This window comes from Gadus chalcogrammus, chromosome 9 (assembly GCF_026213295.1).
Source record: "Gadus chalcogrammus isolate NIFS_2021 chromosome 9, NIFS_Gcha_1.0, whole genome shotgun sequence".
NCBI classification, from domain to species: domain Eukaryota; kingdom Metazoa; phylum Chordata; class Actinopteri; order Gadiformes; family Gadidae; genus Gadus; species Gadus chalcogrammus.
The window spans coordinates 15,808,189-15,824,600 of NC_079420.1; the positions used below are offsets into that span (position 1 = coordinate 15,808,189).

General features: G+C 44.3%; 2 protein-coding genes across 2 annotated transcripts in view; one reads left to right on the top strand and one right to left on the bottom strand.

The window, feature by feature from the left end:
• LOC130389387 (iroquois-class homeodomain protein IRX-5-like) overlaps window positions 1-718 on the bottom strand; it is a 2,483-nt gene extending 1,765 nt beyond the window's left edge. Inside the window, exon 1 of the mRNA XM_056599152.1 lies at window positions 234-718. Within this exon, the coding sequence (XP_056455127.1) occupies window positions 234-476 (243 nt within the window). The 5' untranslated portion in view covers window positions 477-718. The remainder of the gene's footprint in view (window positions 1-233) is intronic.
• Window positions 719-1,547: 829 nt separating this feature from the next.
• On the top strand, window positions 1,548-13,301 carry LOC130389253 (uncharacterized). The gene is made up of 5 exons (XM_056598948.1): window positions 1,548-1,722; window positions 3,262-3,954; window positions 8,104-8,316; window positions 12,489-12,542; window positions 13,062-13,301. The coding sequence occupies exons 2-5, from the start codon at window positions 3,304-3,306 to the stop codon at window positions 13,248-13,250; spliced, it is 1,107 nt and encodes a 368-aa protein (XP_056454923.1). The 5' UTR covers window positions 1,548-1,722; window positions 3,262-3,303; the 3' UTR covers window positions 13,251-13,301.
• The last annotated feature ends 3,111 nt before the right edge of the window (window positions 13,302-16,412 follow it).

Below are 16,412 nucleotides of genomic sequence, written 5' to 3' on the forward strand. Positions count from 1 at the left end.
ACAGAAGAGCCTATCAGTAGGCTATATAAATGAAGGATAGAGAAAAAAAATGCAGCGCTAAAATATGACCAATAATAACGGAAGCAAAACACTTTTTTTTACTTTATTGTTAGATCAACAATTATGGACCATCTTCTACTAATGCAAGTAGCCTGTCCCGACATGTATGAGCGATCGCACGCGTCAGGTCAAGAGCAGCCAGGTCAATAGTTCACAGTTGTTTATGTACTCACCACGAAGGAATTCAAAGTTGCCGCCGGCCGTGGCTCTCCGCCGTAGGGCAGGTGTGAGTTGAAGCTCGGTGACGAGCTGCTAAACGTCGTGGATCCCGCGTATGGCGCGAAAGCGGAACCCGAGGAGGAGCGTCCGAGCTCCTCTGTCCTTGGTCCTAAAATCACGCTGGAGTTGAACGACGGGCAGGAGTGCAGCGCCAGCGAAACCGACGGCTGGAACAGAAAACCCTGAGGATACGCCATGACCGCACTTTTTCCGAAGTGTATGCTGCCGGTGCGCTTTGATTGGGACGCGCACAAGCAACTTACGCACGTTAACCAAAAGGGAACAAAAATCAAATAGGCACATGCACCTTTTCCACAAATGAACGCGTTTTTGGAAGCGATGTTACGTTTGGACACATTGCAGGTTGTTGAACAGGTTGAGTAGTTGCTGTAATAAGTTTGACGGGTGGCTCTTCTTTAGCGCAGGCAGCTTTGCCCATGTGAGCCCGCCTGATTCTGAGTCTGGTGAGAGCAAAGCGGCTCTGTTGGGAGGGGGAGCTGGCAACTCATTGTGTTGCTGTCAGCTCCACCCAGTAAACACAATTCACGTTAATGCGCACAACGCCCGCTTTTAACAACACACACACACACACACACACACACACACACACACACACACACACACACACACACACACACACACACACACACACACACACACACACACACACACACACACACACACACACGGACACACACACACACGAACACACACACACACACACACACACGGCAAATGGATGTGCCTTGTCAGTCTCACAGGCTTAACAGTCTGATCATTATGTAATTTATCATAATGAAGATAAGTAATAATATAAAATGCCATGTTTATAAATACAGGGTACCAAACTGTTACTAAGACAAGACAAAATCCACATTAATATCGGAAACTTTTAGAAGCATACAAATATTTAATTTACTACGTTGTTTTTTTTGTTTCTTCACAATTACAGAACTTAAAAAATCAATACAATCTAACAATGCGATAGTTTGAAGTAATTGCAGTGATTTGGGGTTCTCATTTCCTCCTTCAGTAATTTCATTATTTCTATATTTGCATAGGTGCATTTTTACTGTATATGCAAAATCAACTGAAAATCTACCTACTTCTGTTAACATAATGTAGGAATTGCCTATTGCAACATTTGCAGTGTTTGTAGTGTGCACTAGAGGTCATTTTGTAAACAAGGCCGTCTTCAACAGCACTCTGAGTTGGCCGACTAATCCTAATGCCATTAAAGAATCTATTATTAGACAGGACAGGGTTTGTGGACGTAGACTTTCCCTTTCACCTCGAGAGATAGGTGCTATAGGCTACACGTTGACTCTTCTCTTCTCTGAACATACATGAAGCCACACTTTAGAGTCTTCTTTGGCTGGATTTGCCTGCTAGAGCACGTGCATTTCGCTGCTAGAGTGGTCGATTTATGACAGGGATTTCCAGGTGAGCATAAAGATCCCCTTAACCTCATCGTCTCCTGTCTAGCTCAACTACCTGCTATTGCTAAACCTGGCCGTTTGTGCTGCCGATTGCAAATAACAACCCATGCACCGTTTTTCTCTTCATTGGGCGTGCCTAATGAAGCCGTGCGGTTGTTATTACTGCTTTAGCTCCAGGTTTTCATGAGCCGAACCTAATGCTTTGACTCATTGGCTATTTTCTTTTAATGATGACTCGCAGTGCCTGAGGTATGAGTGTGAAATGTGTTTCCTTAGCCGCTAAACGGAGATGATGTCTCCTAATGAAGCATGAGCCGAGTGAAACGCCCTCCACAAGCAGGATGCTGGGCATGACTGCACTGGGCAGCAGAGAGGAGAGGTGGCAAGTCCACCATTTTAACTCTGATGGGATGGGAAGATAAGAGATGCTATTCACAGGCTGTTTTTAGCTCCGCTCATTAAAATGAAATAACTTCACGGGGGGCCAAGTGACTTCCCCAGTTCACAGTTTAGGCCTTAAGTGATAGCATATCCAGCAAATAGCCTAAATTGCTGCTGCTAAATAATATGGGAAAAAACATGTGCTATATTAATTGAGATGGCCGGAACTCAGATTATGCCTCTTTTCAACCCTACTCCTTGAGCTCAAACATTGCCAGACATGCCTTTAGGAAAGGGTTAGGGGTAAGGCTAACCTTTCCCCAACCCTAACTGTATAAATGACCCAATGGAATATGCCGTCTGTGTAAACATTGAAGAGATGTGATAATAATTTGCACGTACAATGTTGATTATTCAGTGAAATATTCAATGCAATTCTCACACTCTTCACACTCTTCTCTCTCTCTCTCTCTCTCTCTCTCTCTCTCTCTCTCTCTCTCTCTCTCTCTCTCTCTCTCTCTCTCTCTCTCTCTCTCTCTCTCTCTCTCTCTCTCTCTCTCGTTGTGAAGGCTTTTACTTTTTTAAATAAATGTTGTTTGCCTCAATCCCTCATAAATTAGCTGAGGCTGCAGTGCAGATGTCCAGAGGTTACTTAGAGGCAGTGTGTTTAATTAATTGGAAAATAGGTCTACTCTCTTTAATACTCACTATGCAAGTGTGAAATGTAGTCCTTGTTATCCGTGTTCAAACGTAATTGCCACCCTCGGGACTTCTGCAATTCTGTATTGATTCGTTAGGGTTACTTTTCTGTTTAACTGAAGAGGCTTCATTGTAGTTTAGATGACAACATAACTGTTTTTATTATCCCCTCATGGTTCTCCTTTTCTATGACTGAAACACAGAACTGTCACCTTGTATTTGGAACTACTTCTAGTCTCGACTCCTGTCTTGTTGAAGAGGGGGCTCGGAGGGAGCGTCACCATGGTTAAGCTCATTCTGATTCAAATTATAAGCACATTCGTACAGGGAATAAATGACTTTCTCACCATTTCTGATTGGCTGAAATTATAGCCACGAGTCAAATTAGGAGATGGTATCTAAAAAAATAGGATGCTGATAATATCTTTGTTACTCAAAAAATATTCTCCTTTGCTGTTTTTAGATACAACCCACTGCTCTACAAACATCTCTGATATCAACCTCAATGGCCGAGCGATTTGAAGAGATCTCGCCAGTCAGTGAGAACCCAGAGTGTCTCTCCACTGACATCGGCCTCCCAATACACCAGGGTGATATTCAGCATCCCCCAACCAAGGACACACCAGGCTGTGATGTACTCACTGTTCATCCACACCAAGGCTTAGGCAAGGAACTGGTGGAGGCTGTAGCCCAGGACCAAGATGGCTGCCGTTCTCAGTTACACCCGTCTGACATTCCTCCGGTTAAACCTGAAGAGTCCCCGGACATAGCGCACCCTACGGAGGACGGAGAAGACGAACTGGACCAGGGTCTCAGTGGAGGTCCACAGCGGCCTGGCGCAGACCCAGACACACAACCTCTCCGGGCAGACAGCAGCTGTTTAGCCACCGTCGCTGCCTCTCCATTGACCAGTCAGAGGCCGCTGCTAGCCCTTCATCAACCCCATGAGTGGGCTGTGAGGCCTGATCAGGGCCTGAGTGTAGCCCCAGACCCATCAGGGGGTCCAACCCAAGCCCTTCCTCTGGGAAACCCCCACCCATTAGGGACCCCGTGGAGGCTTGGGCAGGACTCGGACAGAGCCAGGGGCTACAGCACGGCAGACGCCGGGGGGTCGGGTGGCAGCCCCCCGGCGCTGGTGATCACTCAGGCAGAGGAGGTGAGTAAAGACACAGGGCCTGATGGGAAATAATGTGCACATCAGCCCCTCATCTATATTCATAGGCTTCAACTGCTTCCAGTGCGCTGTAGCGATGGCATTGCCAAATGTCTCTCGCTCTCCCCTCAGCGTCTTTGTTTCCGGCACTAGCAGGTAGCCCTTTTTTCTCCTCATATTGCCCGTCTTTGTTCTTTGTCAAAATGTTGCGTCTGATCAAGTTCAAAGCACAGATTCTATGACAGTTCCTTTTTCATCAATCTGATTGTTTTTTTCAATACGTTTTCCTTTTTTCCAGCAAGGTATTTTTTCTTATTTTCTCTTTTTACTTTATCCGGATAGCTGGAAGGTTTCGAGTGGTATTAATTGTGTTGTTTTTTTACACGTCAACATCATTGATTTGAGATGGAGAGTGTTTCAGTAACACATATGAGATACTGTTGATTGTTTAACGTAAAGCTTTGCTGATAGTGGTTGTGGAAGCTAAAGCAAGACAAAGCTGCTTCATTTTGAACAGAAGCTTTTCTAACCGAATATGAATCCCCAGATGAGGCCATACATATCGGCCAACCTCCACTCTCCACATTAACCACAACCTCCACCCATACAAACTCCCATAACTGTCTCTCACAGCCAGTAAACTCTTACAAAAGTGTAGGCCAACCGAGCGCCGTACGCCCATGGCCCCCCACTATACCCATACCGCGGTCCTCCGATGGACCAGTGAACCCATGCTGTGAGGTTCTCCCTCTCCCCTGCTCCTGTGATGGATCCCATTACGCGCCCCCGCGTGCGCCCACTGATCCACACAGTCCCTCAGAACCTCTGTGGCGTGTGGCGCCGCAGCACTTAAACCAAATTGACTTTGCTGATCTGAATTATGAAGATACCGATATCATGCATAAAGTTATTTACTCCTCAGAAGAATTCGAATAAGTAATTCCCCCAGATCACGATACGGCAGGGGGAAGGGGAGGGGGGCTTATATGAATTTAAATAGGATTAGGAGGGAGAGGGAGAGCGGAGAGAGGGAGAGATTCAAATATTATTAGCCTTTGCCTCTGATGTGCTAAATCACATATCTACATTGCCATGGCTTGTGTATTCAAAGCAAATAAATAAAAATAAAAAGATTGGATGTATAGGTTGTAATAGTCGCCACAAATCAATTAAGGAATTCCTTTGCTCACATCTCATGTAACTTCAAGGAGGATACACTATACTACAATAAACTATTTAATGAAAAACATTCAACTAAATTTCAAAAAGAACCAACTGAAAAGGGAACAATAAAAAATGTAAATTCTTGGAAAATATTTAAGAGCCCTTGAATAGGGCCCTTGCCGTCGAGGGGCATTAGGGTGGGAGTATTATTGACTGTCTGTGATAGGTATAACAGGATTCAGATGGTTACGACAGGTATAACAGGTATCAGATGGCTATGACGGGTATAACAGGAATCAGATGGCTATGATAGGTATATCAGGAATCAGATGGCTATGACAGGTATAACAGGAATCAGATGGCTATAGGAGTAAGCAAGGATCTCTGCACCCTGACTGACTTCTGCACTGACCCTATTCCTTGTAGCTATTAAGACTACTAGCTGCAATCCAATGGCCAATGATGAATAGCCCATGAACGTATTCTATAGGTATTGTTTGTGAATCACTCACTGGTGATCTGTACACCTGTGTGATGATTGTGAAGGAAACAACATAAGTTGTATGCTATACGTTGTTTGATCGTCAACTCGCTTGTTAGAGTCTGCTTAGATTCCAATTTACTTATTTGATTACCTTTCTACTAATAAAAGGAGGTAGAGAGCTTTAAGCAGCTGCTCCTCAAACATGCAAATTGCAGGGCGATGGCAAATACGTTTCTAGAGTTTTTTACGTGACGCTAGTCCTCAACAGTGCTTTGTTTGGAAATCACTTCTTATCGCTATAGATATGATCCTCCTCTCCTCGTTCTGTGTGTTTGTGGCGTTGTGTATATATGGTTTATGCAGAAAGGGCTCCACTTTGATGCAACATGAGGATATGACAGACTCTGGCACCAATTACTTCCCTCCCTGTGTAAGGTTCCTCTGATAGATGCCGCTTCTCTGATGACAGCCTGCTCCTGTCACCCAGCCAGCCACCACCATCAAACATAGCCTCGGCAGCATTAATCTGCCGTATGTCCACTTCACACAAAGTGTTTGTAAGGCAGTTCTAGATCAAGAGAAGCTCCTTTTAATGGGACTCTCAGTTGAAAAACAAACGGCATGGATAAGAAAGGTGCTTCAACTTGACGTGCATTTGAAAAGAGCCTCGCTTATTTCGTGTCAGATGTTTGGTTTTAAGGCGAGGACTACACTAATTAGATGAATTACATCCCAATCCCCAGCTGGTTTTCACGAGTGTTTCCTACTTGCCTGCCTTGGATTCTGTGTTCACTTTTCAGCTGATACTCTACTACCAACTACAATTTAACATAAGATTCCCGCCCAGATGTATTTACTGTAACAAAAAGCAATAAAAAGTTATTTGGCAAGGACATGTATATGTAATGCACAAATATATGAATCAACATAATCGACTTTATGTTGTAAATGTTAATATGCATTTTTCTGGTTTTATTTTTTATCATTTGGACAGTGTCACAGTGGTCCTAGACAATGAAGTGTTGTCTTGTGTCCACTACCATATAACAAATGCATTTAAGTTTAGTCTGTAGATGTAAATATTAGTCAAAGACGGATGTGTTGAAAGTCAGCTTGGCCCACACACATAGGCAACAGCCTTTAAACGTTGCCCTTTCAATGCGATATGGTTCTGAGACAACGCTGGGTTGGTCAGCTAGCAGTGCAGCTAGCATGATTTACCAGCATGTCTGACTAACCGCGCATGATTTAATGCCAATATGAGTCTGTGTTAAGAATATCATCCAAACGGAGAACAGACCTCTCAGGTATATAACATTACATGTGCCCTAAATGGTTGAGGACAGCATTCGGATTATTACATCTAGAATCAATGGTCAGGAGGGAAACCTCCCTGATGTGTTAAACAGTCTCGTCATCTGTTTATACTTGAAGTATCAACACATAATTAGCCAGTAATTAGTAGCATCAGGTAACAAAATTACTTTCTAAAGCAGGCCTTTTGCGTATAGTGTGTGTTCGCATGTAGATGTGCATGTGCGTGTGTGTGTGTGTGTGTGTGTTTGTGCGTGTGTGTGTGTGTGTGTGTGTGGTATGTGTGTGTGTTTGTGCGTGTGTGTGTGTGTGGTATGTGTGTGTTTGTGCGCGCGCGCGCGCGCGTGTGTGTGTGGTGTGTGTGTGTGTGTGTGTGTGTGGCGTGTGCGTGTGTGTGTGTGTGTGTGTAATGGGACAGCACCGGTGACTGAGCGAGTGTGTAATTAGCTCTCTGGGGAGGCCCGTCCGAGCTGTTAGAGGAGGGCTGCGTCGCTTGGAGATGTTAAACTGCTATACTGATGATGATGTCTGTTCCTCAGGTTTGATTGTACTGCACAGTCCCCGGCAGGCAACTCAACTAGCCTGTTAAAGAAGAACGGCACTTTTAGGGAGACAGGCAGACATTTTGTTGAGTGGTAAACACTCGTACGCTAAATCAATGCAACACTGAGACTGTGTGAGCGACGTGAGTGTAGATTGGAACTGATGGCTAGCAGTTTGGCTTTGGCTTCTTGCTCTGTCAGTTGTTTGTTATTTTGCTGTTATTCTCGTTCAGATCCAAGTACACCCGCTGCTGGGGGCTGCTGATTGGTTACATTGCTTCATTTTGTATTTACATCAGTGTATGAATGCTCTTCTCTCTTCTCTACATGAAAAAAACAAAATGTGCTGTCACCGAGTTGTCAGGGCACAACACCAACAACATTAATACTATTAATCATATTAATATAGTTTGGCATTAAGAAGCCTTGGGTTTTATTTTGTTATGTATGCCGATAAAAACTTAAAAAAATTAAATGTCATTGTCCAAAATTGCACGAAGGCTATATTTTATATTTTCATCTAGAGTCTAGACATTATTCAATCATTTGTTTGGATGAGAGCTGATAAAGAGCCTTGTGTACCTCACATAGACCGGTCTCTCAACAGTCCCAGGTTGGCTCATAGTGTCTCCTGTCCCTCCTGCCCAGTCCTGGAGAGCCGTCCCACTGAACCGGTCCCCACCAGTTGGAGAACCACGGGGACCCACCAGGCCGACAGCCCTCCCCCTCCCCGCTGGGGGGTATGTCCCGGGAGAGCCCAGCCCCAGCTCCAGCGACGGCGGGGACATGGCCTGCTCTGACCTCCTGTCCCTCAGGAGCGACTCCTTATCGATGACCAGCGACGCTGCGGCCTCCGGGAGGGTAAGTCTGCACCGGGACACTGGTTAAAGTGGTACCAACACTGGGAAAGAAACCAGTGACAGAGACCTCTGAGCAGTGCCAGGAATGTTACGGGTTATTGGTAGAAGTGATCTAACTCAAATACATGCACACAAGACTCGATAAGAAAGTATATACCTAAGCAATACTGGATGATCCATGAGTTCCTATTGTCCCAGAAGACAGCCATTCTTAAGGAAAGATAATAGCTGATGATCCATTTGGACCCCTTGGACCCCAAAGCACCAATGCCCCCTCTTCACAATACATTAATGTCCCCTGCAGAGCTGTCTGCTTTCATTACTATTTGTTAGACTTCTTGATTCCTTGTTTGACCATTCAAACTATTGAACGGTCAATCAATATAAAAATGTAGAAATCCAATCTCGGCAATATAAAACATGTGTTTGCTTGATCTGTAGAGCCTTATAAATGTATTTAATGCGGTTCAATATTGTGTTCTATGTAATCTCTTGCTCGTATAATCTCTTACACAGCATAAGAGCAGATGAATATAGCAACAAGCTATATTTTTTATCTTCAACATCGCTTCTTTCCCAACCTATTTCCATCCGCACAATCCCCTTGCCCAGCAGTCCATGACTCCATCCCTTATACTTCTCAGGGAAAACAATTTTTAAAGGTACATTTGAACCAAGTCGGCGGGTTAAACTGCAGCCAGAGTGAAAAGGCTACACGCAGCAAGTGAAACACAGACAAAGAGATCCCAGTTTAATCCCCATCAACCCCCTGGACCCAACAGCACCGATACACCCCTCTTAACAAAACATTCATGTCCCCCTGCAGAGCTGTCTGCTTTCATTATCGCCCGGGGAAAAAGGAGTGCTTTATCGAGGGCTCGCTCGAGGGAATATGGAACCCGTCGAACGAGCTCCTAGACTGCAGGGCATAATTCCCTCGACCCCTGGTGACCCCGGCGAAGACTCTGACAACATAGGACACCGGGCGGAATGGCGGCCTCCTTTCACACTCACCCGCCCGCTCCAAATGGCTTTTTCATTTTTCAAACAATCACACGGCGACCGTGCTGAATTGCAGCGTAGATTACATAAGCCAGGGGTTGCTGGTCGGAGATAAGAGCTTTCTTTCTCTCTCGTTCAAAGAGCACAGCGATTCTGAAACGTTGGTTATCTTTCTCTCCCGTCTCATTACATTGTCTCACCGGAATCTGAAGTTGATTTCGTTTCAGCCACGGGCAAATCTTTTGTCTATTGAAATCTTGTTTCATATGTTAATCAGCTCAAGATTCTTCATTAGTTACCACTACTTTCGTTTAGGGTTAGGTTGTAGTATTTTGAATACATGAGTTTGATTTAAAATAATTATGCCTTTTATTATTGCAAGTTATATGTTATATAATAACATATAACTTTAAAGCCTTTCATGCAATTTATGAACATAAGATAAAATAACTGCTTGGACATAAAAACTAAAATAACTTGTTTACAAAGAAATGTGTAAACAATGGGAGTTTCACAATCCATGATCACTCTTCAACCAGCCTTTAGTTTGACACCAGCACCCATGCGAAAAAAATTTGGAAAAGGATTTTCAACCACTATGAAACCACTTACGGCAATGCAAATGGTGACATAAATACTACATCGAAAAACAGAGGACATACAAAAAAGGGTGCAATGGAAAAAGGATGAAAATGTAGCTTGAAATGAGGAGTAAGGAATGAGAGTTTCCTGTTCAGTAATGTACCTCATGGTTCCTTCATGAGGCCCTCTTCTTCAATATTTGCTCTCCTCACAGCTGGGGCATGTTCGGGTCTTCAGACAGGTTTGCCGGGTTATGGTTTATGTTTTGTTATCACAGTAATGGAATGGGAATTCCTTTCTCTATGGATCTCTCTCTAATAACACATTTCATTCTGAAGGTGATCAAAGTGTGAACCCTAAACACTAAAGAGTGAGAGATTAGAAGGATAAAATGAAACAATTAGCAGACTCAAATCTTTTCAGAATTGTTCTTCTGAGGAAAATTTTCCCTCATTAAAAGGTTCTAAGAAGCCTCAACAAAGAAGCAGGATGTACTGATCGATCTGATGGAAAGATTAACATGTCATTAATTAGATGATCAAAAGGCTTTCCGTTGGAGGCACAAAATAAACATCCCAAAGATTACAACATTTTACTCTCTTCTTTCTTTTTATTATTTTACTATTTTTCCACAAATTAGATGCCGTCATCTCTCTTTCAAGTGCACAACACCAGATCTTAGAACTAGGGAGAGGTTAAAAATGACTTATTGAGCATTTCAAAACAATAGTTTGCCTTTGAAAAAGAAAGTGTGACTCTAAAAATGTTATTTGATTCAATTCTCATCCGATATCTCTCTCTCTCGCTCCATTCTCTCTCTCTCCTTTGTCTGTCTTTTCCTTTACCTAGTCCATCTATTTTCGCCCACGTCTCTTGAAACCGCTCATCCACTGTGTAGACATTCACCTCTCGCCAGTCTGACAAAGGGGCCCAGTAAACGCGACCAATTAGGGCAGGCGATAGACATACAAAGGCCCCTTCTCTTGAATGCTGATGAGAGAATGGATACCTCCTCCACGACCCCCGCCCCCTACCCACTGCCCCACCCGCCCCGCATCCATAGCTGTCAGTTGATGTCAGGGGGGTGGGGGGGGTCGCTGTGAAGGAGGAATGGGAGGAGAGAGGAGGAAAAGCCAAACGTGGTGTTTTGACAGGATGAATAGCCGGAGGAGTGGCAGCACAGTGGCAGGCTGGGAAGGCCTTTGTTATGCTAACGGTAGCTGACTTTGTTCCGAGGGCCAGCGGGGCCCATTCATGTCTCGTCAACACGGAATCAGTCGGTTTATTATTTCATTGCCTTCCCTCTCTGGCTGGCCGTGGGCAGAGGGAGTGCAGGTGGACAGGGGCTCAGTGGCGTGGGGCGTGGAGAGGAGATGATGTCACTGAGAGCTGGCTGGCTCCCCATCCCAATGAATCGCTGGCGCTCTATCTAGGAAGGATTTCATGATCTCATGACAGGGGGTCACTAGTTGAAAACAAAAAAAAAATCATAAAATCATTGCTTTCTTATATTTGGTCTCTGTAGTTGGCTTGTTTTGGTAAAACAGTAAGCAACCTTATACAACTATTTCTTAATCTATTCATTAAGCAAGCTAGCAACAAATTACATTGATATGGATGACAAAAAAAACTCCCAAAGATGAACATACACAACCTAAGACCCTAGACAAGCACATGGTGAAACCCACAGAGCCTCAGTATTAACAACTGTATAGTTCTTGGAGCAGATCACAGCAGATGCTAATTGTGAGTCCTTGCAATGAAGAAATCATGGAAACCATGAGTGTAATTAAATATGAAATGAATGAATGAATGACATGTATAGGTAAAATAAAATAAAGGGGTGTCATGCAGTGGATCAAATGAAAGAGTGAATCAAGTGCTGCTCATTAACACGCTGGGAAGAGATCTTTGTAATCTGCCGTGCTGAAAAAAGACGGTAAATAAAGTTGTGAGGTTGAGAGCTGAAAGGAAGGCTCTGTGAAGTGTGTTTCGGAGAGCCTTTGAGGATTCTGACAGGTTATTTAAGGTTTCAATGGATTCGTTATTAGCCTTTAGTGCTCCTGTGGGGACTGTTCAGGCTCATTAGAAGATCGTATGTAAAGACTCACGTTGCACACGTCTCCCCCTCCCCCCTAACAACATGGTTTCACACACACACACACACACACACACACACACACACACACACACACACACACACACACACACACACACACACACACACACACACACACACACACACACACACACACACACACACACCCATACCACACACATATACGCGAATAACACACAAAATTAGAGAGCTGTTTAAATTGATCAAAGGCAAACTGGCTGACCAGGTGCATCAAGGTGTGAATTATGATTGAATCATTGGTTTTATAAAGTGAACTACTAGGTTGAGCATTAGGGAGGATAAAAGTCGACTCAAAATCATTCATCTATATTTTATAAAATAATTCTACATAACTGTTCTTGTGTGTGTGTGTGTGTGTGTGTGTGTGTGTGTGTGTGTGTGTGTGTGTGTGTGTGTGTGTGTGTGTGTGTGTGTGTGTGTGTGTGTGTGTGTGTGTGTGTGTGTATTAGAGTGAGGAGAGTCCTGATGATGACACCAGAAGTATGGCTAACTCCTCCGTGATGGTAAGCATGGATTTCTCGTTTCAATATACAATAAAACATTGAGTTTATTGAAATCTCTTTTGATCTATTCTTTGCTTGTGGTATAACAAAGGCTCCATTCCATTTCCAAACTCTTCATAAATCAACAAGCAGACATTCAGACTCTGTCCCCTCCTGCTTGTATTAGTTGTGAATGTGAATCTCCCCCAGAGAGCTCCTGGGGCTGTGTCATTAACACGCCTCTGCCCGGTAAACAGACAGAGAGCCTGGCACGTCGCTGATTAAAGACATAGCTGGTGGCTTGCATCACCTTGCTGGCCAATAAACACCCTTAATGGCACCAGGACCCCTGCCTTAGTGCCATGGAGTTTGTTTTTATGTTCTTAAAGTACGTGGGCCAAACAGGACGGCAATGGTGTACAATGAAAATTCCTTAATGCACTTTCACCTTTTCAACCCTGACCTAAATTTTGTCAATGGGATTAACTGCAGCCGATTGTATCGTAAAATAGTAGTTAAAAGCTGTGCCCTCTGTTCTAGTCTCTGTATCCAAGGGTGCAGTTGGACCCTTTGGAGAAAGACTGGCTAAGAAGCTCTGCTTTGGGGAACATCTGTGCACAGCGCCTGCTGCTCACCCAGGACCCGAGTCTGGCACACAAGAAGGTAGACATCACTGTGGTCTGGTTACCAGAAGGTAGACATCACTGTGGTCTGGTTACCAGAGGGTAGACATCACTGTGGTCTGGTTACCAGAAGGTAGACATCACTGTGGTCTGGTTACCAGAAGGTAGGCATCACTGTGGTCAAGTTACCAGAAGGTAGGCATCACTGTGGTCTGGTTACCAGAGGGTAGACATCACTGTGGTCTGGTTACCAGAAGGTAGACATCACTGTGGTCTGGTTACCAGAAGGTAGACATCACTGTGGTCTGGTTACCAGAGGGTAGACATCACTGTGGTCTGGTTACCAGAAGGTAGGCATCACTGTGGTCTGGTTACCAGAAGGTAGACATCACTGTGGTCTGGTTACCAGAGGGTAGACATCACTGTGGTCTGGTTACCAGAGGGTAGACCATCACTCTGGTCTGGTCAGAAGGTTGACCATGTATCTGGGTCCAAAGATGTGAAATTACAACGTCAAAGGTGTTGTCTGTTGAGGCATTAACACATGATACAGCATATCTCTTCATTTCTTATGGTTTAGTATTAAACAATTAAAAGGTGATAATTAAAAAGGTTGAAAAGGTGTGAATATCGAATTAATTCACCGTTTATATAATGTTTTATAATATATTTTGTTGATACATAGACATATACTCAAACATGTGTGTTGCGTGTGCATAAATAAAGAGAATCTGCTGACAGTGCAGAAGTAGCATCAAATAAGCCAGTCTGCGCTGAGGAGGTTGGTTGCTCTTCAAGCCTGGAGGCCATTTATCAGAGTGCAGAACAGGACAGGAAAGGTTAGCCCTATCTCTTATCGTTCAACCACCTGCAGTTTTCCCACGCTGATCTGTTTCCCCAACCCACCCAAAATCTCCATGGTTACGTCGGCGCCTGTCCTGTCCTCAACACCTGAGACACAGCGGGCGTGGTCCGTCTCTCCCTGTCGGGGGGGAAACAGCTGAATGCAGAGTTGATACCGTGCAACCCGTGCAATCAAGTTCTTTGGTGTTGACATTGGTCAGCTCTCTGATCATGTCTTGTGTGCGCTGTTACAAAAGGCTGCACATTAAGTGATGAAACAGGATCACCACACAAGTGACTGACTGACCCTAGCCTACTGAGATACCTTCACTTACTGAAACATACTGCTACATTCTGTTAGTGACACATAGCAACACACACTGCAGTACTTTAAATATAACTCTACATTTGTTGAATTACTCTATCCACATCTCACCTCATTGTAGTTCTGTTTGACTCAACAGGATGACATATAATCTCATATTATTCATATCTTCTTTTGTTTCTCTATGCATTCAACAGGATTTTGTGACGGTAAGGAGTCCATGTTACCATATTGTCTATCTATTTCTACCTACGTCGCTATAACTGTATGATAATAATAAGTCCATGAACCAAAATACACATTTTGACTTATTCTGGCACCTGTACTGTATAATGTTATGTATGATAAGATATGTGTAAATGTGGATATTAATATATTTCGTTGTTGTTGTTGTCTGTTCATTCGTCCCTGTCTGGCCTCGGGAATGTAAACATGGCTGCACGCGAAGGGGGTAAGTTCTGTTTCCCTGTCATGTTCTTTCTAATAATTGAAATGCACGTGGACAACACGGAGAGGACAGCAATCTGGTTGCTTCCTCGATGAGCTAAGCACACCTAGTGCTCACAGTGCTGCCCCACCTCCCTCTACATCTTGATAATAGCTTCAGAGATTTGCCAGTGTCGGACATTTAGACGTCTCGTAGAGGCTTTGAAGCGGAGAGAATGTGTAAAACAAACTGCAGTTCATGTAAATTGGAATCACACACAATTTTACTGGCATGTTTGTCCATAAAACCAACAAAACCTCTGGCATTTCCGTGCAGGCCTGGTATCAAACTGTTTTGACAGCTCTGTGCGCTGTCACCAATGCTAAACGCTGCGTTACACACTGAGCGTCCTGTTGGGTTATTTTTATCTTCTCTTTGTTTTTCGGTGTTTCATCAGGTGTCTCAGTCAGGCTTCCATTAGCAGTCGGACGCTGTGGTCGGATGTAGAATGCTAATCAGCTGCTGGCCAAACAGCCCAGACGACAGGGAAATGTAATGATATTGTAATTATATGGTAATTAATATTGAAGACAACACTCCCCTTTGTCTTTTCCTTCTTTGTTTGCACTGATTTTACAGTTGAAGATATTATTCAACAGGAGGTTGAAACTCCATTAGGCTGATTCTGACAAATTACCTCGATGGGGTAGGCTTACCAGCTCAGCTTACAAGCCCAGCCACAGTCTCTGCCTATAGAGCCCTGATTTGTTGTAGGGGCCCATTTGAGAACCGCCTAGCCAATGGCCCAACATATGTCCCTGGGATTCATTGTTAAGTCAACAGGGAGATTCTACACCCCAAAAAGTAGATACTATTTCAAACTGGCAGATATGGCAGCGCTTTTGCAGGGCTGGCTTTGAAACGTCCGGGTCTAAGGCCTGATCTGGAATGTGGCATTGAGGGGAGGCAGCCCAGACCTTTAAGCTTCCTATTCAGAGCCTCTGCAAAGGATCCTCCATATGGCCCGATGCCTCAGTCTTTTAACCCTCCGCACAACCCCCCCATGCAGAAATAACTGCATCAATGGCCTCACTCTGCTGCCACTCAAGAGTATTACACCCCTTTTCATGCTTGACTTGGTCAAAACAGGCGGGTGAAATGTACGCCTTTTTGATATTCCTCTCCCCGCCCTCTTTGTGTCGATCCCCGCTAGCTCTCCCTGCCCATCACTCTTTCCTCTCCGCTCAACGGCCAACAGATTCCCGTCCACCGAACCCAGGCTGTTGGTTGGCTGTTGCTGGTTTGTGCCGGGTCACTGTTGATGCGGCCCCTTACACAGACAACAGACCTCCCCATTGGCTATAGAGCCCCTTCTGTTGCTGAATAGATGGCATGTCTTTGGAAACTATAGCTTCTCCTGTAAATCTGCCACACAGAGCGCAGCGCATTCAGGGAAGCTTGGCTTCTGTTTATCAGTGGGTGGAGGTGGTGTTGTGACAGAATAAAAGGTCCCAATACATGCACGTATGTATTTCTATTGATATTCACATCGCAAAGTACAGAACAGTGAATTTTCCACCTCTAATTTATACAGAACACGCTTCAGTGAAGGACGCATGATGGGAATGGCATTGAAGTGGCCGAGGTGTGACCCGGCCTGGGACGGGTTGTCA

Coding starts and splice junctions, on each gene's coding strand:
- LOC130389253 (XM_056598948.1), top strand. CDS start 3,304: ATGGCCGAGCGATTTGAAGAGATCTCGCCAGTCAGTGAGAACCCAGAG. Junction 8,317..12,488: donor ACGCTGCGGCCTCCGGGAGG/GTAAGTCTGCAC, acceptor TGTGTGTATTAG/AGTGAGGAGAGTCCTGATGA. Junction 12,543..13,061: donor TGGCTAACTCCTCCGTGATG/GTAAGCATGGAT, acceptor CCTCTGTTCTAG/TCTCTGTATCCAAGGGTGCA.